The following is a 27,513-nucleotide window of genomic DNA, read 5'->3' as shown; positions in this document are numbered from 1 at the left end:
ACTCAAAAGTTAAGCTAGAATGCATCCATGTCTGCCGGTTGTGTAGATTAGCCTGCTAACAGGTGAGCCATAAACATCAGGCACGTTATGGCTGATTTGTCAGGTTGTGTCCACCCGTTATGGAGCTCTTCTGCCCCCATGTGACCAAATAATGTCATTCAGCTTTAATACTAATCTCTGGCCGTGAAATGAAAATGATAGCAAAGCATTGTTTAAGAATTTCTTTTAATGTTTTCCAGTTCAGATACACAACATACAGTGTGTAATAGCCTCTATTTGAAATAGAAATATTAACTTTAATTCTTTCAACCCCTTCTGGTCATTATGCTCTCTCACAGTATCTTGAGCCTCAAGCAGATTACTGAATCAGACTAAATGAAACAGACAAACAGGTGCAAGCCTTCAGTTTACCATTACATGTTATAAGAAGAAGATATTTGGATTTGTGTAATGCTTTTTTTTCACCCCTTTACTTTAAGCCAACATCAAAACTGTAGTGTAAACATGTAAACTTGGTGAGTGTGCTTCCATTATCTGTTGGCTGGTTCAAACCCTTGCTTCCAGAAAAAAAAGAATAAGAAGAATAAGTATATATACACATATATATATATATATATATGTGTATATATAGTCCATGTACTTTGAAATGCTGTTTTTTGGGAAGTGTGGGCAACTCAAACTCACATCAAATAGCTGGGTCAATAATCCCATAAACAGAATGTGCAGACAAAATTACAAAAGGTAGCAAAACAACCACCATGATTAGAGTCTGAAATAAGACCAAAAGAGTACAAAGGATTCCACAACCTCCCAATTACGGGTTATACTGTATGAGAATGCTCAAGACAATGTGAGACACTAACAATTAAATCCAACAGCATCACAAGTAAAATTCCTTGATTTGTGGTTTGTTTTGAGCACATTGGAAACATCCACCCAAACTGTTGTTTTTCTGCCTCTTCCCGAATCCTTCCCATTTCCATGCCTTCGTCTGTTCTCTGCAGCTGTTCTTTGGCTTTTTAACCAATGAAAGGACTCATTTCACTCAAAAGCTGCCTTCACGGTTGATAGGAGAGTGCCAGTTGTGTACGCTGTTTTAGACAGCCATATATGTAGTAAGAGCATTATTTTAATCACAGAATCTAGGCTAACCTGAGCCGTAAGCATTCCTTTTTCGTGTTTATGTTGACCTCAACCATGCTGTGAATTTTTTTTTTTTTTTTTTTTTTTTTTTTTTTTACTCATTCCTGTATGTTAACAGATGTACTCATGTGCCCATAAACCTATTGGGATTTGACCTTGACATCAAGGAAATAAAGGAGAATCAAACATACTGTACGCATGAGTGCTAAAATCATGTAAGTCATCTAAACTTGCACCTGTTGTCACAAAGAAAAGATCCGGTCAACCACTCAAACCAAACGACAAACATAATATTTACAAATTCCAGTTTGTTCTCTTACACTTAAAAAATGTACAGTTTGTTTCATGTGTTGGTTTTTTGTTCTTTTGTCCTCGCAGCTCGCTCCAGTCCAGCGTGAGGGATGGCAGTCTGGCTCCAGAGTGTCGTTATCCTAAGCAGACAGGATACAGGACATCGCAAGGAGGGGGAATTAATCCCGCTCGCCTCGCTTTCATGTTATATGGTGTGTGAGTAATGTCTGTTAAATCAGGTTTTTTTTTTAGAATGCATCCTCTGTGCATTGACAGATCGAACCGTCGGCGAGCTACGTCGTCATCACCACCCAATCGCTGTCTGCATTTGTCCAGTGTTGTCCGAATGTCACTGTTGGTTTTTTTTTTCTCAGAATTGTCCAGAGTGTGACCCGTCTCTGTGTTCAATTGTGCGAAAGATGTGAAACGCGCATACAAGGCTCTCTCACCTTTTGACCATAAATACATCTCATCCTTTTTTTTCCCCACCTTGCAGAAGCGAGAATCATGAAACAACAAAAGAGCAGACGAAAAGATAACTGTCAGGCAGTCTTCAAACACTTGAAGCATGTGGTTAATGTCAGTCACAGACAAAAACCTTATTTAGACTATTCATGTAAAGTAGTCATTTCTCTCTTTTTTTTGTCACTTAAAAAAGTGCTATCTTCAGGTGTAATTGAGAGACAGTGACTGTGCAAACTTGATATTTGCAAAAGATAAAGAGAAACAGCAAAAAGCAAAAAGAGGAGGAAGGGGGGATTAAAAAGGCTTTCATCAGTCTCTGGTAGTTTTGCGGCACAGCCTCAGTGTTAGGAAATGAAAAAAATAAAGAGGAAATATTTACTCTCTTTGTTATAATCATAGTTTTACACAATATTCATCTCTTAATACTTTAATACTTTCTGTAGTACCACAAAGTGCAGCTGATATTAAAATAGAAAATGAAAATGATTTGTTTAAATGAAATTTAAAAAAAATCAATGAAGAACAAGGCAAATTATCAAAATGACAAACAAACTTCTCTGTGCACACGCTTTAGAAAAAGAAAAAAAAAACATCATGCAAATATCCCACACAGCAAAGTAGTTAATAAAATTCTATATTCTTTTTTTTTTTTTTCAAATGAGGATATATTGAATCTGATTTCCCTTTAAAGAAGAGACCAGCCACAGTGCAACATTGAGTGTAATTCCAAAAAAAAAAAAAAAAAAAGGAAAGAAAGAAGTGTGTGGTTGAAAAAGAAAGATAAAGGGGTTGGCACTTTTTATGATGGTAATTCCTTTTGTAAGATACAGTCAGGATGGACCTCTCCAGGCGGTCCACTGGACGCCAGTGAAAGAGGAACTTTATCACAGTACTTGGCACCAAGAATGCTGGTAAAAACGAGATATCAGAATATCATTTTTTTTTTCATTCATATCCTTACAATTTATTAATAATACATCATTTACATTTGTGTTTCTGTATAAAAGACTCCAAAAGGAAAAAAGAGTCTAGAAGTGATTGCGAGGAAAGAGGAAAGAAGTTGGAGATGGAAATGGATTGTGTCAATGGTTTAATAAAAAGAGCTACAAGGGCAGATGTGGAACGAGAAACGAATGTGTGGCAGCGAAAAAGAGAGAAGCGGCTAAATGAGCTGAGGTGGGGATACAGACAGAGAGATAATGAGCGAGAAACAAATAAAGTAATGGACATGATTAGAGCCTGTGAGGCGGAGATGCAGCGAGTTCTAATGGGCAGCCTGGATTCCAGGTTGCATCCCACAGACTGAGTAGGATTCAGTTTATTTCCTGTACCGCCCAACAGTTGAAGCCCCAATCTGGAAATGTTTTTGAAAGCAGCAGCAGTGAGTATACGGATTCTTAAAAAGCAGAAGGTTTCATGGTCTTTAGGTAGCATCGTAGCCGAAAACAGGTACATACATTTGTAAATAGAAGAAATTAAGTTTTAAAATGAAAAACTCATGCTTCGCTGTCGCATAGTGTTCATCCTCCCAGCCCTGTCAATACATTTCACACGAAAGAATAATCTCCAAAAAAATCACAATGCAGAGACAGCAGTTGGGACATAGTGCTCAACACAGGGTGCCAAATTTCACTTCCAGATTGGGCCTTTAAAGCTGCAATTTGTAAGTTTCAAGAAATCAGCGCTTTATGACAGACAGCTTGTTGGGACATATGCTGCCTCATACGAAACTGCTCGCTACTGTAACATCTTCTCACTAAATGAATGAAAATGAATATTTGTACTCTATGTTAAACATAGTTTTACACTGACACAACAACACATGCGCGAAAACAACCAAGCTACACATTAGATGTCTGAACGATGGCGGTTAGCTCGACTTCTCTTTGAGGGAGCTCCGAGCTTAAAGCTGCGTATTTGGTGACTGTCCTAAGCACCAGTTATTCAAAGAGCTTTAACAGGGGAAAAGCGGTATGTGCCTAGGATGACAGGATTTTGGCAGAGGAGCTTTTCAATCAAGTCCCCCTTGAGTTGTGATTACAGTTTCGAGGTATTTCACTGCTTCAAATCTTACAAACTGCAGCTTTATTTGAGGGCTTAATGAGAAAAGACAAAACATATAGGAAATAAGAATAGAGGTTGGTGAGAGTGAAGTTTGTATGGAGCAGTTTGTGTGGTGCATCTCTGTGAGCCCAGAGTGGGATAGCAGAGCTTGTGCCTGGTCCTATACACGGGTGGTGGAGTGTTGGTGTGGCAGGGCATTGTTGCTGTGGCTGGGGACGGGGGTAGTAGAGGGGGCCGGGACCGGGGGATAAGTGTTGAAGGGGTGGAGGGGCTGCATGCTGCTGATGGTGCTGGGGATCATGGTGATGGTATTGGCTGTCATCAGGGGAACATCCTCCGGCGCCCGCCGCAGGGCCAGCGTGTAGTCAGGTGGGCACACGGGAGGCCGCAGGGGTTCCAGGTCACCGTGGAGGGCGCGGGAAGGGAGGGGCGTCCCGTGCTCCAGCTCCACCCTCTGTTGCTTCATCTGCAGCGACATGAGCTCCTCCTCCTGACTCAGCGCCAGGTCATTGTGCGGTGGTGCCCCTACGACTCCCATGCCGACACCCATGCCCATTGTCGTGACGCGTTGCGGGGAGAGTCGGCGGTGGCGCCTTTGCATGAGTTCGTGGCGCTTATCCCGTTTGTAGTAAAGCGCGGCAAAAGCCAGCACGTTCAAGAAAAGAAGCGAGGCGCCAACAGCGACCGTCACGCTCAGCTCGGTGGAGTAGTCCCTTGTCTCATCGGGGAAGGGAGAATAGCGGGGTCTCTCTGAACCGTCGGGCTCGGGGTCCGGTGGATAGGTGGAGATTACAGGGTGTCGTGTGGAGCGGGCGCCAGGATGAGGGACCTTCCAGCGGCTCGTGCCTCCGGGCGGCAGTCGCGTGGTGATGGAGCTAATGATTTCCTCGTGTAGGCTGTGGAGATGTGGCACCAGCTCCAGCCAAAAGGCCACCTTGTTGGCACGGTAGTTATCTCTGACACGAGGCTTCAGGCCAATATGCAAGTACTGCTTGTCTTTGGAGCTGAACTTGGTCCAGATGACCTCTTCAAAACGGTTCGGCTTAGTGTGGATGAAAGTGGTGTCCTGAGGAACTGGTAGGTTGGGATCCCTGGAAGAGAGGAAGAACAGAATCAAAGGATTTTTGATGTTAAAAATGAATAATCAGTTCTAAGTTATGGACTGAGCCCCATCAGTGTGTTAATACAGGAATTCAGCAAACCAAAACACAGGAGCTGAACTGCTATTCGAGGGAAGAAATCTGGTTTTAATTTTCGAGGAAAGAACAGTTCAAAAAGAGCATAAGCTCTTGAATTACTAAGCATTGTATTTGGAACACCACACTGTTATTGAGTAGGACCTTAATTTGCTCTAAAACATCCTGAGCTCTTGGTGTCATGGATTACACGAGATGTAGAAAACATCCTGGGGCTGTACCTGACACAGAATTTTTGTCCATCAAAGCAGACTTGGCTGGTCAATACAAAGATTCGACAGTTTGTTCCTTTTTTTCATTTAGACTCTCTGGCAATCCGAAAAACCGCAGCGCGCTCTCTCTGGATTGTCCGGTCGTCTGGTTAGGGAAGCAGCAGGCAGGAGTGTCACCCTCCACCGTTCTCTCTGTGGTTTACGTGCGAGTCTCCCAAATTGCGCGAGTGTGCCGCCACCTCGGCCTCTCACTCTGCCCGTCCACGTACGCAGATCTGTCCTGGTAGAGGTTGTGGGTGGATGGGCCACGGTCACAAACAAGCCCCAGTCTTGATCCGGGGTGTGCGCCCAGGTTGCCTCTGGTACCCAATCTCTCCCAACGCGTAGATTGCGTGGTTTGGTGCATTGAGCACTGCTGCCACATGATTAGCTGACTGGATATCTGCATGAATAGGCAGGCGCACATGCGTTCCTAATAAAGAGCCCAGAATCTGAACAGTTTCTGTCCTCTGAGAAATGATCCATACAGCTCCTATACGTCCAGCTGCATATTTCAGTCATCTGTCTCACATGCGTCTGGTGCGACACATCTTAAAATCCCACGTCTTACTCGCACTATAGGGCCGGAGACGTGAGCCAAAGCAGATTTTTAGGCATCAAGTCTTTCTTCCCACACAACATGCATAACTACAGTGACTGTGTATTGGGCTCTGGGTGCTTCTAAGACGTGGGTGACCTACAGCTCGATATTGTGCCTGAATGCTTCCCATGTAGACACAGACGGAGCACCGGAGCTGCTCTAAGGTGTTGCTCATGCTATAGATCCTATGTAGACAGGATGTCATTTCACCATGCTCTTTTTCTTGGACTGAATTTGCCAAAATCTCAACCAATTTCTGACCTAACAACTGGCCTTAAGTGCTAAAGGGTCAACAAAGTTGGTTTTTCAAAAAGTAAACCTTTGAGCAAGTATACCCTGTATACTCGATATATATGTGTACTCTACTTACAGTACATTCATATTAATTTATCTTCTAACTCATTCGATATCAGAAAAGTTGGCATTATACTTACCCCGTCTTGGCAAAGTTGGTCCAGTATGTCATGACTACAGCACTGAGCATGACATCGTTCTTGGAGAAGTTACAGGGAAACAGGTCAGTGGCTCCCACCATGGGAATCCCAAACACGTAGGGGATCTCGTCTCCGTGGGCAGCGTCTGCCCAGTCCGGCCTGGCCTCGGTCTGACAGTGGTGGTGGAACGTATAGAAGTAGACAGGCGACTGGAACTCAGCGTGCAGTTTGGCCGTGGCGACAGCGGGGGCCACCCACTGATGGTCGGTGAACAGAGCCAGCAGGGTCTTCCTCCGCATGTCACTGTTGTCCCTGTCAGCCCAGTCTGTGTACATGAACTTTATGGTCTCCCTCAGGATATCTTTACCTTGGAAGAAAGGAAAAGGAATGTGAGTATGCATGCAGTGACAGAGTGCATTTAATCTGCAACGTGAAGAGGAAACATTGAAAGCTGAAATCTGTCGCTTTTTTTGGTTCAAATATTGTAAATGTGCAACATCCCTACAGCGGTGAATCGTAAAGATAATTTACTGTGAACATTGTTTTATTTTTCAAAATCTATGCTGTCCAATGCTACGTTAGTGTGTAAAATATATGAACGGTTCAGTTTCAGTTGGAGTGCTGCTCACTGAGGTGACACAATGTCACAAGCAGGACACGTGTGGGAGTAAATTACAAATGTGGCCGAGTGACCGAAGAGGACAGGAAAAGGCATCAGCAGGCTGGTTTTCGATAGCCTTGCTTACAGCTAAGTCTTTGCATTTCTTTATTCATTCACCCTTATGTATTTTTGAACCAGCAGTACAAGAAAACTGTGAACAATTCAGTAAAATACATTAAAAAAAAAGTTGGGTGAGTATTCCTATAGATATAATCAATGCAGAAATATGTATCCGGTTGAATCCGATTTGATAACGTTTTGCGTATTACAGTTCTATCATCCCAAGACTTCCACTAACTCTGGAAAAACACAATTAAGAAAGAAGGATCAATGCTGCTGTAGCAGAAGTACAATTCAAGTCAATTCTTACTGAAAAATATATTTTCCAATATAAATACTTAAAAAACAGTAGTGTCACACCCTCTGCATGTGATGACTACAGTAACTATTCAAGATGATGCTGTTAATAAAGGGTAAACATGCTAACAGATTAGCTGGCCAGCTATATTTCTAGCTTTGCTGCCTCACAGGTCACAGTGGCCAGATGACAGTCTCCTGTCACAAGCACGATTCTGGATCCTCTGCCATCTTTATTGTAGTTTGAACATCATTCAAATAACTTGTTAGTGCTGTACAGGCCAACAACGTGTGGAGCGCTACAGATTTCAGCTTTAATTTATTAATACTTTTTGAAGAATAATGGGCAGGATCTGACCATCAGGGTATCCATAGAGATTGTCCACAAAGTTGGAGATAGTGTAGTCAAATGAGGCGGCTGATATTCCATCTTCTCCTTCGCTGTCGTCCACAAACTTCAGGCCCTCTCCCTGGTTGACCCCCAGCAATATGTCGTAGTTGAGGAACTCGCCCTGGTGTAAAACAAACATGGCGTGACATGACAGTACAGCATGTGGCAGTGCCGCCTCATATAGGTCTGGCACAGGTTCACAGAGGAACCTAAATTATTTACCGCAGGGTAGTCAGAGAAATCGACGCTAACCTGCTGCATGAGGATCTCGGGGTCGTCGGGCACCACGTCCCCGTCGACCACAGGCCCGAAGGCGATGTGGTAGCGCGCAGGCTGGATGTCTTGGTCCACCAGCTCCCGGAAACTCTTCCTCCGCAGGCAGTCCACCAACTCAGCCATGTCCCCCAGAGTGCAGCCGACCTTCTTCGCCAGGATCTTGGTGTACATCAGCGGCCGGTAGTTGACCGACCAGCTGGAGATGGCTGAGCCGCTCTGAGCGATGGCCCTCTGGAACAGGCCTAAACAAAGCATGACCATACATGTATGAAAATAAACAACTTATTCTCTATCAGTTTAGCTCTGTTTCTTTCTTTTTTTTTTTCTCCCCTCTGACACACTTTTGCTCGCAGCTGATGGGGCCTTCAAGGCCTTCGAGTGTGACTGCTTTAAATAATGCATATGTTGGAGGAGGAGCGATTGTAGAGTATTACATACGAAGCAAGATGAAGTAGATATCCTGCTGCTTTTCATGGCTGGGGAAAATATTTACGAACATTAGGGTAAGAAAATGGAGCGTTTCCATTACATACAACGAGAGACAACGGCGGGAAACATGGTGACAATCCTGCACGCAGCAGTGGAATTGTTGGGTAAAGCGAGAAAAACAGAAAGAGAAAGAAAACTGCTCGCACTGTTGCACCGCTGCACTGTTATGTAAAGTGTCTTGCTGTCCCTCTGCTTTATCTGCAGATTCTGTCATTAATAATTAAGCCCCCCCATATTCTGCATGTGCCCCACCCCCGCTCCTCTCCCTGTGAAATCAATTAAGAAGCCTCTCAGCTGCAGCTCCAGCTCTACTCCTCATCTCATCTCATCTCTCCTCTGCACACACACACACACACACACACACACACACACACACACACACACACACACACACACACACACACACACACACACACACACACACACACACACACACACACACACACACACACACACTACCTTTAAAAACTGTTCACCCTCCAACTTTCCCTCCACTTTGTGGTGTTACAGCCAGCCTTCAAAATGGAGATCTATGCATAGCAGCCCATTTCATTTTTTCACATTGCACCAACTGTAAAAACTTGGTGTTCTCTTGACCAAGATAATCCACCATTAACCAATAAGAGTCAAGCTATGGGGGGAGTTTTATAGTAATGTATAAGGTGATACATTTTTTAGATATTTCAACCTCACAAAGTCGGTGACACTCGATGTTAAACCAGGAGACCCAGAGAGTTATTTAAAGTCTGCTCTCAGGTGTGGGTATTTGTTTTTGTCTATGGACAGCATGCAATACAGCCAACATTAGCTGGCAACGTGGCACCAGCTTGGCAAAAACTACCTAATCATTCCATATCCTCCTGAATGTTTACTGACTCATGACAGACAAAAAAGATTTTGCATGTTCCCTTCGCACACACTGAGAATCTGCTTCCTACAGTACAGTTAAATGTTTTTGTTTTTTTATCTGTCCAAGGTCAGCCTGTCAGTATGAAGGTTAACAGTTTAGTAATAACAGTATCTGAATTCTTGGTACAGTATAAAATGCCATTCACCTTTGCAGCCACACCAACCAAGATCACATCATAGGATTAGTGCTCAAACATCTGGTGGGTATTTTTAGAAATCAGCTGTTCAAAAAAAAAAAAAAAAAAAAGAAATACTGCAGTGGTTCCCAAAGTGGCGTCTTGAGGACGGGCCAAAGGTGAAACAAGATTCAGCTCTATTTTAACAATTTCTTTAAAACATTTAATCTCATAAAATAACAAGGAAACCTTTACATTTTGATATTATGCTTTATACGCATCAAAATTGAGGATTGAACATTTAAATCAAAGTGTTAAAAACCAGGTTAAGTATGCAGTAATGACTCCTCTGTAAGGACATCGCAAAGTTGTCGTAGAAAAGTGACACGGCCTCAAGTTTTCCAGGTGCTCAGAAAGCATAAATAATGAGTGTTAGAGTAGTGACCAAGAGAAGTAAAATCAGGCTGCATGGTTAAAACTACTGGCGTTATAGCTAATAAAAAAATTACCAACTGGATCAGAAAATGATGTCATATGTGGTTGTTTTTTTTTTCCATTGAAAACCTAAAATGTAAGCTTTATTTATTTTTGAACTCAAGAAATTAATTCAACAAACTATTCATTTTTTAGTTTAAGTCCATTATTAATCTGCAACTCTGATCAGCATCACAAACTAAAGCTTAGGTATACACCATTCTAGTATGTACGACTGATTTATTAACTTTTCTTTACCTTTATTCATCTGGGAATGATGGGGACGAGGTGTTCCATGGAAAGAAATGACAATTAAAGGGTGCTGTGGTATAAAAATATGTTTTGGAACCACTGGTGTACTCTTTCCTTCTGTATTTAAAAGAACAATTGGAGGAAGTGTATTCAACAAACCCCTCAAATATAATTCAGCAGCAGTGACACAAGCTTGTGACAATAGTGAAACATCAGACATGTAACTCTCCTACTTAAACTTGCAGTGTGGAACTTTTGTCTCTCCCTTCTGTCAGTGAGAGCAATTATAAAAAACCTTGTGGACACATACTGTGTTGCTCCTGTTGTGGCTGTAAAACGGTGGATAAAAATGACTCAAATCAGAATTTCACTCATTCCGTCTCATTTTATCTCCATTTATGTTAGCATGAGGCTAAACTCTGAGATTCTGGTGTGCATGCTTTGCCCATCGAGCATGCTCAGTTTGCATTCATCCAATGTCTCACTCAATAATATGACACTGTGCAATAATAAATATGGAAGGTGCTTATGATGTTCTTTGTGAGAAGTCTAAGTATATAAGTATAAAGTATCTATAAAAGTTTAAGTATAAAAGTCTAAGTCTATATAAAGAAAGCAATATATATACACTAGATATATGCATATGGTGGAGCTCTTTCCGCTGCCTTGTCCTGACAGGATTAGTTTCTTTGGAGAAGGACAATTTTGCCAATGCAGTCCAGTCCAAATCTTAGTCCCACGTGGAATGAGGTTATTTGGGATTATTACAGGGTTTGTGTCCCAAGGTGAATAATGGTTGTACAGCAAAAAACCTACTGTTTTCACCCATCTGTCGACTCTGGCACCGTCCACCCTGACAATGTGCTTTCCTTTCAAGTTCTCAATCTTTGCAGTTTATTGGACAAAAAAAAATACTCTAAGTACTGGGCGACTCATTTCTGAGTACTGCATTCCTTTATTTGGGCGGAATAATATTTCTTTATATCTTAATCTGGTTTTGGCTGTTCATTGAAATTAACAACACGCTTTGTGAAGAAATACCACAAACCATGCTGTCCTGAAAATCCCCTTTGAGCATATATGACTACTTATGTGGCAGTGACAGCGAAAGAACCGTACCCTCGGAGTGGTGGGAGAGGATGAGAAGGTTCACACAGGCGGCACCAGCTCCTGAGCCAAAGATGGTGATTCTCTCTGGGTCTCCTCCAAAGTGGCCAATGTTTTCATTGAGCCAGCGCAGGGCCTGGATCTGGTCCAACAAGCCATAGTTCCCCTTAGCAGACTGGTCCCCTGTGCTCAGAAACCCTGCAGGGTAAATTAGAACAAACACAGAAAGGAAAAGACTGAGAAAATACAGATTATGTGCGAGTGGACGAGCGGGGCAGGAATTCAGGGAAACACAATCTTTTTGAAAGTATCCCACACAAACAGAAGATGGCATCGTGTCATTGTCAGGAACTTCTCAGCCTCCAACTCACTGCAAGTCTGAGGAGATTTCACAGAGAACGCTTGCCAAATTACTCATTTTTAATACCCACGCTGAAAATACAACAGTTAAGAGAACTTGTCAGCGGAGAGAGGAGGAGAGCAACAGAAGGCATGTTTCACCTACTTCCAGGACGCACATTTACACAGTAGGTGCACACCCACAACAAGATAAAATAAACTGAACAAAATGCCACACAAACACACACACACACACACACACATACACATACACAGAATAGTTTGTCCGTATGAGAGGGAATTACAGGACTTTAAATGTGTTTTAAGCAGCAACAAAGTTATTTCGCCCTGCAACAAATGCAGCTTTTTCAATTTCTCCACTGTTTGGGTGACTTCGAAACCCGGAAAATGATGTCAGTAAACTGCACACTCCTCAGGGCATCGGCTGTAGGGGTGTAGGATGTGATGAAAAACAAAATCGTGTTCCATCATGGTCATCCTTCTGCTTAGCAGCATTTATTGAGTCACTCCTTATGAGGGAGCAGAATTTCCCGGATTTATAAAAACACATTTTGCCTTTAGCTTAGATATAATCAATAGCTTAAAAAAAAAGAAGAAGAAAAGCCACAAAGCTGTTTCGTTCTCAGTTATGTCCAGTTAAACTAATTTGTCAAAAACTCTGGGAAAAATAAACCTAAAAAAATGTCAGTGTCCTGTGGAAACAAAAATGCCTGACGATGTCCCACTGTTGTACAACAGGTTCCAGTGTCTGTTCTCATTGTTGGCTCCACAACATTGTCAGCACACCATAAACTATCAGCTGGAGATAGATTTCCTCTTTTTTGTTAAATGGTGCCACTGGTCAGTGGGTGTTACCGTGGAAATTATTTTTTTTCTACGTAGTTCAGAGTTAGCCTCGGGTCATGTGGCTAACTTATTAGCTTTAAAATAAGTCTTTATTTTTGTGAAACTGTCCAACTTACATTGAACTAATGTAAGAGCAAAATTGGCCTGACATTATCATGTCGTCCACAAAAGTGAATCCCAAACGGTGGTTTGGCTCCACCTGGTGGTACTCCTTGCTGAAAGGGTTAACAACTGCTTTCCAACAAGCCCAAGACCAAAAAAACCCAAAACAATCTAATTTCACTTTATTACATACACATCACATTAGAAAGTAGTAAATATCAGTTGTTAATCATTTGAATATTTTAGAAATAAAGTTTACCCGAGCTTAGCTACACAGGTGACGTTGTATCCCGTATTAAAAAATTTCCCCTCGGGGATTAATAAAGTAACTACCTAACCTGACCTAACCTGACCTAACCTAACCTAACCTAACCTAACCTAACCTAACCTAACCTAACCTAACCTAACCTAACCTAACCTAACCTAACCTAACCTAACCTAACCTAACCTAACCTAACCTAACATAGCGTAATGCTAACATTAACTTGACACAGTTGGAAATTGTCGGTGTCTGCGGTGGGAAGTGGGACTTATATAGACATACATTTAATTTGGTACCTAGTGGTACCGTATGAAAAGTTTATGGACCTATTTTTGTCACTAAGTATTGTCAGCTTTAAGGATGATGGACCCTTCTGCTTATTTTTAACCATATTGTCAACTGTATCAAAAACTGCATGAATTTCAAATGATATAGCTGGAAATGTTCAGAACCTCAAGAAGGAACCTTCCTGGTCAGCTCAGTGCAGACGTCGCTATTGGCTCAGGAGATGTGGTCCGTAATTTTGACTTTATGAAAGTGGTGAATGGTTTTGGTCTGGTACCGGAGGAGTGAAAAAAAAAAAGTCTGGCTTTAAGGTTGAGACAGCTCACTGTTACTGTGTTTGGAAGGCCGGTTATTGGGGAGTACAAATGTTTCCAGGACTCTGTGATCAACGCTTCAGTGAGCAGTTTGATGTGCAGTCAGCACAGTCATCTTTAAGAGGAAACAACATAACAATTATGGCATATTTTTAGAAAACAGCAGGATTTTCACAGACACTAATTTTATGATTATAACAACCAAAACCAAATGTGTCCGTGCGTTTTAACGTGTGGAAATTACACAGCAGTAATTACTTGTTGTTGTTGTTTTTTTTTTGTGTTCAGGGGGCCTTTGTGCTTTTGCTGTGATGTTTTAGGACGCAGGTCACATCTCACGACTTGCAGCAATAACATCGCGTGATCTGTGCTGTGTTGCTCAGTGGAAGCGAACACATGTCAAAGTTGACTTGATGTAAACCATAAAAAGTTTTGTAAATTGCAAGGATGATTTTCACATACAAAATCACCTCTAAACAGGGATTTTGGTAGTTTACATAAAGTTGCTTTATTTTAAATACGGAACATGTCCATTATTAAGCTATCATTGACATTATGGCAAAAATGTTTTCTGTCTCTCAGCTGCGCATTTATCCCTGATTGTTTGTACTGTACGTCACCTGAATGAGCAAAGAGCTTAAATAGTAAATGTTTACGTTCATAGGACTATAAGCAGTATGACCTTATACAGGCAGCGTATATGACAATACACAAGGTCACGGTCCCAGTTGTGACGTCATAAGCCGAGTTAGTGATGATGTTTCTTTCTAAGCATATATTTGGTGAATAAAGTGATTCCAGTATGTTTCCCTGTGCGGGACACAAACATTATAAGTGACTGATTTTAAGCTGTGTGCTCTAAAGGGCGACTACAAAGAGGTGGGACAGCCGTGAAGTACACAGGGACAGATGGTAGGAATTGAGACAGTCAGCATGTTTTCAAGTGTGTGAAGCAGCAAATGAAGTTTTATTGTTGATGACTATAATGTAAGTGGTGATGATGATGATGATGATGATGATGATGATGCAGCAGTGATGATGGCGGTGATGATAACCTGGCAAATTGACCTTTCTACAACAGTCAGTGTGACACAACACGTGTCTCATTCGGCGCTCTTCACCGTACTTACTGTACACTACAGTTAACAGCACTTGAAGCCTGGAGTGTTTTGGTGGGTTAACCTGGCTTAATTATGATTCATATTAAAAAGAGTCCAAACATGTTCCTGAATTATATATATAAAAATCCAATGTAGGTGTTTGCTTTGGTTCACATTTGATATGAAAGTGTTTTTGTTTTCTTTTATGGAGGTGGAGCTACATTTTGTAAAATATTTCAGCCTATAATCATGAGTCACATTTAATGAGAAAGAATATTACATGCAAAACACATAAAGATGAAAATGACACATGTCAGTTGCCAAACATGGCCACTTTAAAAAAAACAAAAAAACATCAGCAGTGGCAGGGATACCGTACCTACAAAGCAAATGCATAAAAGCCAAGAGAAGCCATGTTACAGTAGTTTATGTTCTTTGACACAATTTCAGATTCATAGTAAATATACATACATGTATAGTCTGATAAGTATGCAAAATATGCACCACAAACAGTGACCTTGCGTTGAATAGACAATAATCTTTCTTCTTAAATAATGATAATGAGATAATGATCATGAGCATGATTAAATAGTGATTTACAGATAATAGGATCACCAAATTTATACGAAAGAACAGCTGCTCCCAGCTTCTGTAGTGTAGTGTAGAGTGCCGGATGGATTATTAAAAGCAGAAATCTCGTTACTTTAAATCACATCAATGTTGCAGCAGAAATATTACCTTGAAAGGATTACTCCCAGCAATCAAGATATAGTTTGCGTGTTAGCATGTAATTGCATTATCCTTAGATCATCCCGGCGATTGACTGGCTCTTCGCCTGATGTGACTCTGACCCGGTAACGTATCAGCGCTGACCTGTGCCGCTTATCAAAACCACGGGCATGTGGAAGCGTCTGCTGCCCGGCCGAGTGCTGAGCTGTCTGCCACAGTTGCCTGGCAACTGTCCAGCGCTTCAGGCGAAATGATATGGACAGACACTCACAAAGGCACTTGCATACACACATTCGAGCACTTCCATATTCAAGTGCACAAAACAGCGAGCGTTGCACGCGCGCATGAACTCGGAGGACGGAGGCGGCGCGCACGTGCAGCAGAACCGAGCGCGGGAAGAAAGCGTGCCAGCCCGAGCTAGCGCCTCCTGCCGCTCTCTTTGCAAGGGCAACATGAAGAGAGGGAATCTGGTCCACCATTGAAGATAAGTCAAACAAGTTCTCTCTTCTCCTCTCTTTCAGTAAGTTTTCTTTCTGATCCCCCTCCCACCACCACCACCACCACCACTCCTCCCGCATCTGCTGAGTTGGGCTTCCTTCTGACTTTAGCGCTGAGAGCAGCAGTTTATGAGGCTGAACTCATGCATATTCAACACTCGCTTTAGGTAACGGCCAAGGAACTGTGAGGAGAGTCATCAACCTCTAAGTAAAGATACAAGCTGAAGACAGTGAAACGAATGGATGGAAGAAAACAGAGGGGTAGTGAGCAACTGACGGAGGGAAATTTAAAGCAGACATTTTTTTTTTTTACAGGAAATCGTATCCAAAAGGAGCAGCGTGAAGGATTTAGGAGGATCTACTGGAAGAAATGGAATCTAATATTCACAATTGGTGTTTAATCACCTGAAAGTATGAATCATAGTGTTTTTATTACCGTAGAATGACCACTTAATATCGACATAGGGCGGGTCCTCTTCCACAGAGCCCACCATGTTTCTACAGTAGCCCAGAAGGAACAAAAACAAACTGCCTATGGAGAGAGCTTTTCCTGTTTTTCCAGAGTTTGACTGCCACCAGAGATTTTCCTACGCGGTTGGAGGGGGAGGGTAAGGTGAGGTGTGGTCAGTTGGGTGCAATCTGCAACCTCACCACAAGATGTCACTAAATCTTACACACTGCTTCTTTAAGAGGAACTGCGGCTTCTATATTGCCCCCCCATCATTGTTACAAAAGTCTTCTCTGAAAGTTTTCTATATAAAATAATGAAAGTCCAATGCCTGCTACCACAGAATACAAAAAAAACAGTGGAAGCACTTAGTCTTTGTCTGATGTACACTGATGAGATGAGTCACGGTAAAAGCTATTATCCCCTATTGATATTGTATTAGATCTATAACAGGAAGATATATTCACATAGAGATATATCCGATGCAATTTTTTCCTCATTCTGAGCTCAACATAAAGAGATTGTGTCCAGTATTGTTTACAGTATATTTCCTGCATTATAAGGAGCGGCTTTGTTCCGTACGTCCTCTGTAGCGATCATCTCTGCGAGAGCCATTCACAAATTGGTAATCCACGGCTGAATTGCGGTCAGTAATCTGACTGTTTGACAACTGAGACGGGAACACGCATCCGCAGAGTAATTTTTAGGACTGAGCAGAACGACTGCAGTGGGTCACTGAACATGTTTCTGTGAAGAGAGAAGAAAGACGGAGAGGAGAGCAGAGAGTGAGGGGTGGAGGGCGGGGATGGGGGGTGGGGTGGGCGCAGGGGGATTAAAAAAAAAAAAAAAAAAAAAAATCATAGAGACATAAAACAGGTATTAAATCGAATATTGCCCAAAGCTACTGTCAGATCCTAACTGACAAAGAGGTGAAAGGAATATAGTGAAGGACATATTATATAATTTCTCCGTGACGTCACACAGGAGATGATGAGAGATGTCAAGATTCAGAAGGAAGATACTGACTTTTATCATTTTTTTTTTAATATACACAGAAGAGATGATTGAAGAGAGGAAACAAAGCGCTCCTGTTTCTGTATATAAATATATGAGTCACTAAATTAATCAAGCACAGGTGGAGGCACAATCACAAAAACAGGAAAGAAAAAACCCCTCAGTGGATAGTGAATGTCTCCGGCACACTGGAGACTGTGTTTTGATGATTGGAATAAAGTGGATTTGATCACTCAGTGCTGTGCGGATTATCTGCTGTGTGTGAATGTAACAGTGGATGAATATGACGGGAGAAAATCACAATAGAAAATTCTTTGACTCTAAGATCTGCTGTGGTACTTCATCTCTTGCACATTCTTGCTGGATTATTAATTTTTTTTTAATCTGTTAAATCTCCTTGTTGGCACTAAAGGTTCAGTCAGAAGACCAGCTGGTAGTCTATATGTCGACTACACCGAGGCATTCATGTATATGTAACTGGGCTTCCCCTCGCTGAACTAATGTGATTTCAGTACACCACCCATAGACCCTCAATCTCATTGTATTTATTACATTACTTATCTCATTGAGTTTTGTCACTAACAAATGTCCATTCAAATGGCACCAAGCTGTGTAAACACCAGGCTGTCATGCAAATTTGGAAAGCAATGCTTCAAACATCACAAAGACGTTTCAGAGAAAGTTCCATTTCAGAAACAACTGATCAGTCATGAAGACTGCCATCTGTGAGAGTTGAAAAATGAACTTAAACTAAAAGGGTTTCAAACTCTTGAAACTGAAACTTGTCAGCAGAAAGAACAGTTTTACACAGAGCTAATAATACAGAGAAAAAGCTGTTTTAATTAGGACATATACTTGTTGTGTATCCTTTCAACTACTCATGTCAAGATGTTTCACAAAACAATCACTGTATGCAATTGTACATTTAAACATAATATTCCATTTATGTTCATGTGGATGCTGTAGGACTCACTAGCATAATATTTAAAAACAGGATCTGGTCACAGGTATCCTCCTTCTCTTTTAGTTTGTAACATGTTATCAGAAATTGTATTGGATGGATTCTAAATCTTTGTAAATCAATGTCAACCACAAGATCTATATTTTTAAATCAAAGTATTCAAAGTCCGACACTGGCTCCTCTCTTAGAAAAATGACCCGGTATTTGTTTACAATTTGGCAACATTAAAGGTATGTTATGTAAGAGTTACTAAGTGCAGCCATGAAAAATTGTAAAACATGATGTTTCTCAAGCAGAGCAACAATAACTTTTAATGAGAAGTTTTTCTACAGTTTCTGAGCAGATTTACTGACGTTTAGTCACGACGGATATTGGATATAATTAATCTCCGGAATATGCAAGTCACTTGGAACGTAACAATATATGCATCATGTCGGTGTGTTTAGATTTGCTTGAGTTATGAGTCCCAGTTGGAGCACGTTTTTTTTTTTTTATTGGTTTTGGCATGTTGCCTTTATTAGACAGCAGCAGCGGAGACAGACAGGAAATGTGGGGGACTTGGAACAGAGGAATGACATTCAGTAAAGCTCCAATCTGGCCGGGAATCGAACCGGAGAGCCGCTGATGACGGCATTTGCACCCATGAGGTATTCGCCCTAAACACCCGGGTATCCCTCTTGTGCATGACTCAAACTTGCCTCGCATTTCTCTCTCCACTCCTACTCTTTGACGCCCGGTGGGAAACACGCCTCGGTTTCAAAACCTCTGATTTAAATGAATAAAAGTTAAACGGAAGACATAAGTATTACTAAGACCCAAAGAGTAATAAACAGTTACTTTGAAATAATCTTTGGTCCTTCTGCAGCAAATATTGTGATATTTTAGGGACATTAGTGACCTGGGCAATTTGAGATCAATCTTGACTCTTTATGTTTTGTGTAAGATGTCGAGCATCAGTATGCGTACCTGCATAAATGATCTTCCCTTCTATTTGATTGGCCCAGCTGTGTATTTGGCAATCAGCCTTGGAGGCAGATTGGTGTCAGTTTCGGTCAATATGCCTATAAGTCATTAGTGTTCAATGTGATCTTTGTCTGTAAGAAGGAAGAAACTGTCCTTGGCTTGTTTTTTTTCTGTCGAGAATGTAAAACCGTACACTCAGTCTTAAATAAGGCCCAGACAGCAGGTGAAGACTTAAACATACTGTAGCTATTTCTGCAAAGGGGAACAAATCATGTCTAATATTCTAACATTTAATTTGGAGGACCAGCATCTTTGTTCGCACCAGACTGTATCCACAATCTGAGTGACAGTGAAGCAAAATGATTTTCCATTCTGTCCTGACAGTCAGCGCACCACCACCAGGCAAAATGTGGGGTAAGAATTGTATGGGGTTGTATGGCGAGTGGGAGGATTGTGTCTGTATGCAAAGAGTGGGAGGTGTGTTTTATTTGTATTTAGAAAGAGAGAGCTGAGTTGTGAGAAGGCAGCAGGCTGAAGTTAATTGACAGCGCCGGCTAAAAATACTGTTTATGTCATATTTAAAAGGATGTTTTCGAGAACAACGGCCAACACAATGTGAACCGATTCCCAAGGCTCACTGAGCTAAGCAGTATTTGTGGCTGCACTGACATTGTTTGACTTAATTTATGCAACAAAAAAAAAATGTTTTCATGTGCATGGGCTTGTAAAATTATATGTATTAAGTAGCAGATAAAATTGTGTTTACCAGAGTGTGTCACAGAGTACATGAGCACATCATTTTTAATTGAACAATCTGTAATTTTTGGTTAAACCAACTGGACTTGATACAACAAGCTCTAATGAATACAGTTTTCTCTGCATTTTGTAAGTAGAGCCTTACTAAATACAAAAGAAAGAAGTTATTATTGGTAGTATTAGCGATAAAAGTTATACAGTATTGAGATTTGATTAGTTACATTTTGTCAGGTTTAAAACAAAGACTCTTAAACTCTTGAATATAACAGAGGTCATATTTATATGCTATTTGGAATGTAAGAGTCATGTATGACAGCTTGAGAGTGCATCATTTTTTCATATGTTAATGTTTCTACTCTTTTAAAACAATGCTATTTGCTTCCCATGTATTTTTTAATGAACGTTATTAAAGCTGCAATAATCAATATTACGATTATGACGGTATGAAATATGAAATGTTAAAAACATGACTTGATGTAGTGATGAGTTCTCACCAGCTGCAGCAGTTACCTTTAGTTCTGTAGTTCCTTTTAGCATCTTTCAGCTTACTGTTTTGGTTTTTATAGTTTGCAACTTAAATGTTTTCATTCAGTTTTACTGCTCTCACCAACTTTGTTTCCTTTAAGCAGCTGTTTTTAGTAAAAACGTGTTAGCAACGAGCTGGTAAACATAGCGGAGCAATCAGCAATATGCTAAAACCAATGATAACGACTAACTATTGGCTTTAAATTCATCAGTTGACCATAAACACAACACCAAAAGAAAAGTAATGCTGCTGTATATCTGCTAAACATTATATATAAACAACTGCCTGGTAACAGATTAGCCATAACAATTATAAAAGGCTCTTAAGTGTTTCTTGGTGAAAGACTGCTAATCAAAATGAATATGAGTGTTACTGTGCAAACAGAAAGTTGTATTACTTTTAGAAACTTTATAAGACGATGGCCCAGAATTACGCGATGAACTACAAAGAAGGACAAAGTCCAACTAGAAAGGGTCAGCTGTGATTGGATCTAACAAACACAGGACTTTCTTATCTGAGAAAGCCACAGTTAACGTTACATAAAATCATTTACTTGAAACAAAATCATGATCATTTTCTAACCCTAATTAAGTAATTTTGGTGCCTTAACGTACCCAAATTGTGAACGTGTCACATTAAACCCAAACCCTAATCTTCTCCTAAGCCTGATCACACGGTTTTTGTCCCCCCCAAAAAAGTGTACTATTCACGCCTGGATGAGACAAAACGTGACACTGACACAATATCGTATTGTGGACTGACGGGTGTATTAAACACTTTGGCATAATATAGTAGCGTTGTGTTGGGATTAATGTTAGTGGTCAAAAAAACCTAATCAGTACACCACATAAAGTGAATACTTAAGAGATGGTTCATTTTAAAGTTTGTTTGTTGTGAACTTGTCCATAAGCAGCTAATATATTTCTGAAATAAAAGTTATCTAATGGTATTAAGTTAAACTTCTTGTTAAAGTATGCAGGAAAACTCTAAATATTAAAAGTAGATGATGGCAGGATAATAACCAAACAAATGTTAAATTCATAGCTCCTTTAATTCAGTGTGCAAGCTGTGGTTAATAAACGTGATGGTATTTACTCCTAAATAGGTTACTTGCTTACTCGCAAGTAAAAAGCTGAAATTGGGAAGAAAGTGCCGAGAAACGTTTCCAGTAGAAGCGTTTCATCTCTCTTCCTGAGGTGAAAAATGTTCTCACTCTCGGAGCCCACGACAGTGGGCCTTTCCCCAGAGTTCATTAATTAGTTAATTAGTTAATTAGTCTGAACAGATGGCCGTGCAACACAAATCAGAAGGCTTTCTGGGCCCGGAGCAGGAGGAAGGTAGGAGAAGGTGAGCCGAGCAGCGAATCTGAAATCACAACTGTCACCAAACCTCTGAACCGGGCTGTGTGCAAGCAGACATTTTCTCCTCATTCACCCATTTTATTCCACAACGACAGGGCGTATCATAAATTAATAAGGAAAATATCCAGAAAGTAAATAATTTGCTGGGAAAATTACACGTGTATGTGTCGCGCTGGAATGAAAGCAGAACGTGTCAAACAATATGCCAGGCTGCTGTGGTCACATTGTGGGAGCATTTATTCGAATGAATACTTTGCATCACTGCAGATTTAAAAAAGCATTTCTGAAGGTTTATTTTTAGACTGCTCCCATCTCCCCCCTTCTGTTTCCTTTTCCCTCACTGTCTCTCTACAATTCTCCCTCGCTCATCTGTCTCTATTCCCTGCTCTCTCCTCTTCCCTTATTCCTGACTCCCTATCAGTCTCTTAAAGGCGCAGGCATTGTATGGAATGAGGTTGGCATGTGTAAGCTCCCGTGTGTGTAAGTACAGGATAATACTAAAGATTAGAACATAAAACTATTAAAAATACGGCATGCGTCTGTTTCCCACTTTGACTCAAATGCACAGTGTCAGAGAGGAATGCTGTTAAAAATTCAGATGGATGGTGCATTATTCATATATATATTTTACGCACAGCACGCAACCAATTACTGCACACACACACACACACACACACACACACACACACACACACACACACACACACACACACACACACACACACACACACACACACACACACACACACACACACACACACACACACACACACACACACACACACACACACACACACACACACACACACACACACACACACACACACACACACACACACACACACACACACACACACACACACACACACACACACACACACACACACACACACACACACACACACTATCACATGCATAAGAAGGAGTCGTGCTCACAGGAAAACATGCATGCTTATGCCACACAAAACATACAAACGCGCACGCACACGCACACACACAAGGATAATCGCCTTAGTACAGTAACCCATTTAAAGGATATGTGAGAGTGAGAGTGAGGGAGAGCGAGCACACGTTCGCCCACATACCAACATTTTCAATAATGTTAAAGGAATCGAGGACACTGCGTCATCCCTCATAATCACTTGTCAGGATCTTTCTCCACCTCTATCTATGAGCGTCTTGTATGTATTTCTGCGGTTGTGTGCGTGGAAGTCCATGGTTGGAAAAATACGGTAAGACACATGAGTGCACTTCACACATGAATCATTACGTAAATGTAAAGCGACCCACCTTTACGGTCTGGAAACAAGGTCAAGGTGTGTCTTAAGGGAGCAAACAGAGATCCTACTGAAGAGCGTTTGGATTAGCATTTCCTTAAAAGATGTCAAAATTGTGAACCGAATCTTACCCTCAGCTACTTAATTGTCACGATTTGTCTGCCAGCTGTGAACAAAAAACAAAAACATAAAAAGCTGAAAGCGGATAAAGTGGCAGGTCCAGGTCCTCCTTTTCACCAACTCACAGTTCGTCCTTGTCCCCGTACCTCTCCACTGGCACGGTCAATAACAGTCTGGATCACGTTACCCTCCGTTAATACTCCCTGCAACTCTTGGACTCTGTCCTAAACTACTCCCATTTCTCTGTTTATCATTATTCTGATATGTTGAAACAGGCGTGATGCAATAAACAAGATCTGATTACCCAACCTGGCAACTGCAGTGATTGACACATATAGTCTGTGTGCAAACACCTCCAAAAAGATGATGGCGAATGTAAATACTTGACTCCGCTGATACCCAGCAGCACAAGGGCTTGGCGTACACACGCACGCGCACACACACACACACACACACACACACACACACACACACACACACACACACACACACACACACACACACACACACACACACACACACACACACACACACACACACACACACACAGCTCAACCCACACTTACAGCCCACACTTACAGGCCATGGAAGCACTACAAAGCTCCAACAGAATGAACAAACAGTATACCCCTTAGTCCAAAAATACACTGACAGCAAAAGACACATATTTCAATTCTCTTTTCAGTGGCTGAATGTACACCAAAGCTACTAAATTGTCGCTGGTGTCTCTGAAGTATCGTGAGTCAGGTCCTGGCTGTTGTCTCCACAGAAGTGCGCATTAATACAACAATTAATTCATCTGAAGAAAATTAATTTTCAGGTTAAGTGAACACAGTAAATACACCTGATGTGCTTTATTATGAAGTCCCAGCTGCACAAATAACATTCAGTGGCCAGGTAAAGGAGTAGCTGGTGAAATGTGAGCAACTTTAGTAGCAGGATTTGATACATCGAGATGAACTAGACCTCACTGTGTGATTTCAAGACTGTGAGAAAACCCCATATGACTGCTCGGGGACACAAAGCCCCAATTCAGTGATACACTGTAGCCAAGTGTAGTCTGTAATATCAGGTGTGCCTTCACAGTTCTGCTACCGGACCTGTTACTTTTGTCGGGAATTTGGACTGGACTGGTTGCATGTTATGCGGCTTTTCCGCTGCATGCTACCGGCTGGACTTACCTCTACCAAGGAAAAGTTGTGGATAGGACCTGATACTATTTTTGGTATCATCACCATCCAAGTGCGAAGCAAGTGGAGCTGATAGCAAAAGGTGACGCAAAACCACTGATTGGTCAGTGAGAATTGTCACTAAATCATCTCTGCATGCTCGACAGAAAACACCCTGCACACACCTGCCACTGTTAACTATCTAAACTACTACAGCAACTGAAATCGTTCTATTCACCGGACTACTCGACTAACGGCATCCGGCATAACCACACTGTGGTCAGTTGAGGAGGAGCAGATGTTCCTCTGTTTGGAAGTTAACAATATCCTCCATTGTTCCTGTGTGAATGTCGCGTTGAAGATGGCGTTGCGGTAGTTTCACGCAGCATCGTTATGACAACCAGCCAAACCGTTTACAGTAGAAAATGAAATCCAGAAAAGTGCCTGGTAGTAAAAGGGATTAGAGTTGAGAATAGTGCAGCTGTAACATGTGGTGGAAAAGTGACATTAAAGACTCCATCTTAGACCACTGCCCCATTTATCATTAGAATCTCAAAGAGTGACTATTTAACTATTAATCGACTATAATCTCCCACAGTTTTACAGAGCAAAACTCTGCAGCCTGGTAGCAATGTGTTCCTCTTCTCCTTATGCTATTTAATGGTGGCTGGCAGACAGCTTTAAGGTGAATCACTGCCACCTTGTGATGGGAGTAATGCGTTACAACAGTGTGCTGGTAAAAACAGGGGAAATAAGGAAAAACAACTTTTTTTAGATATTCACGACTATTTGATTCTTTGAAAATCAGGTCACATCCCTAATGCAGACCCACAAACAACTGTGAAAAACAATGAGGTTCCCTGAGACACTGTTCTGAAAAACATGGAAATGTCACATTGAAAAGAGCTCTATATGTAAGTACAGTCCTATGACTTGGTTGTGGGGTCTGGATTCGTTGAGTTAGTTTGAATTTGAGAATATAGGATCAATGTTCAAGAGAAAGCAGAGCACCATGTTGCTTTTGAAGGCTAAACATTATTGTGCTCATAGAGCTATGTTAGCCACATTAATGGGAATTATGCAGTCATTCTGTAATCTTAAAGGGTAAATGGTCACATGGTTTGCACTTATAAAACACCTTTTTACCTTAACGGTTTAAGAAGTGCTTTACAATTTTTGCCATTCACCCATTTACACACACTTCAATGGTGTCAACTTGGGGTTCAGCGTTTTGACAGAGAACACTTCGGCATGTGGACAGGAGGAACTGAGGATTGAACTGCCAACCAACGATTAACAGGCAACCCACTCTACCATCTAAGCCACAGCCACCCAATGTACAAGTATGTCCCCAAAGCTCCATAATGCTGTTAAAAATGACTGTGGATTAATGAGAACCTCCTACACACTCACAGACGGCTAACAGCATCTTAGGAAGCTCCAGAAGCTGCAGCAGTAACCAAACATGACATGTTTCACTTTAGTTTTTATTGTTTGTGTTCATTTCAAGTCTCTACTTTAATCATGGCAACTAATGCTGTCTTATAAATGATGTTTGATGTAAAATGGAAGATGATAGTTAAATTACAAAAATCTGAACATAAAACTACTCATAAAAACACTGTGGAACATTTCACTTGTGTCCTCATCGCCCTCCTCTTCTTCTTTTTAGCAGAATATATTAATCCCTTCAGGCTGATGGGCCACTTTCCTGATGTCGTGTAATTTTTAGGTTCCATAACTCTTCTTTTCTTTAAATAACGGTGCATGTTATTCATCCCATGCTCATATACTGTAAAGATGTGATGACACAGAAATAATCACACAATACTATTTGCAAAGATGATAATATGGCATATTCAAGAAAATTGGAACTGTCACTGCTTTTTTTGCATTTCATTTGTAATGCCCGCCTTAAGCTGCAGCTAAATCAGCTGAAGTTTACTTTTTATAAGCAGTAACCTCCGACTGCTTTGGGAAATGTGTGTGGACGTTTAGGGTGTTAATGCTCTCAGGTTTGGGTTTTCACATGTGTTTTATGTATTTGATCTAATGTTGCCGAGTATAACATAATTTTTCAAAAGTGGTTTTTGGTTGTTGTTTTTTTTTTTTGGGGGGGGGGGTTGTGCAAATAATAATTAATGTGTCATCAAAAGAAAATACAAACAAAAGAATATAAAGAAAATATGAAAAATATCTAATTAAAAAAACAGAAAAAACAAAATGTGATCTGCTCGAGTTCAGTTTTCTTTTTTTGTGTCATACAGTACATCCCTTTAGATACTCACCATATATACCGCCGTATCTTTCGCACAAGCTGACAGCGGTGGCTTTCTGCTGTAGGATGTCAAAACTGCTGAAATCATTTGAGAAGAGTGGCCACTTTATGTCGAAGCTCAAATAGCATCTTTACATTACATGCCATTACTGGCATAAATTGACATTCATAGATGTTAGCTTGGAGTAAGACAGGATAAGAGCTACTTAGGACCACAGCAGGCTGCAGAAGGAGTTTAAACTTCCATTTTTGTCCATTTTGTGTTCAAAAGTGACTTATGATTTGAAGTGGACATAAAACAACGTATTTCAAAGTGCTCTTTTTCCTACAGCAAGCTTTGCATGAGCGTACCGCTATTTCTGAAACACACAATTTGTCCTGAGCTCCGACTCACAGGGACAGGTTGAGGTGAGATGATGCACGTCAAAACAAAAGTCTGCAAACATTTACATCAGACGAGTCCCCTGCCTGCTGACTCAAACGTGGTCAAATATGTGACGGAGCAAACTTACCGAGCACGCCGAGCCGATAGTTCATGGTGACCACGATTACATTTCCGTAGGCAGCGAGGACGCTGCCATCGAACATGTTCCCTGAGCCCTCCATGTAGGAGCCTCCGTGGATGAACAGCATCACCGGCTTCTTACGGCGATCCCGAATATCTGCAC

General features: G+C 41.2%; 1 protein-coding gene across 2 annotated transcripts in view; it reads right to left on the bottom strand.

The window, feature by feature from the left end:
- Positions 1-206: 206 nt before the first annotated feature.
- The window catches only part of nlgn2b (neuroligin 2b), a 67,035-nt gene continuing 39,728 nt past the window's right edge, over positions 207-27,513 (bottom strand). Inside the window, exons 4-9 of one of the 2 annotated variants that reach the window (XM_069700600.1) lie at positions 27,358-27,507; positions 11,490-11,675; positions 8,107-8,372; positions 7,822-7,975; positions 6,446-6,806; positions 207-5,054 (exon numbers count right to left, since the gene is read on the bottom strand). In XM_069700600.1, coding sequence (XP_069556701.1) covers positions 4,124-5,054; positions 6,446-6,806; positions 7,822-7,975; positions 8,107-8,372; positions 11,490-11,675; positions 27,358-27,507 — 2,048 coding nt within the window. In that variant the 3' untranslated portion in view covers positions 207-4,123. Of the gene's footprint in view, positions 5,055-6,445; positions 6,813-7,821; positions 7,976-8,106; positions 8,373-11,489; positions 11,676-27,357; positions 27,508-27,513 lie in introns of both variants that reach the window. The other variant, XM_069700599.1, reaches the window with a different exon arrangement.

This window comes from Brachyistius frenatus, unplaced genomic scaffold (assembly GCF_029030835.1).
Source record: "Brachyistius frenatus isolate BFR_SWC_R1_liver_20210118 unplaced genomic scaffold, ASM2903083v1 Contig_34, whole genome shotgun sequence".
Lineage (NCBI taxonomy): Eukaryota > Metazoa > Chordata > Actinopteri > Embiotocidae > Brachyistius > Brachyistius frenatus.
Note: the sequence above shows the minus strand (reverse complement) of the source record. Positions and strands in the feature narration are given on the sequence as shown.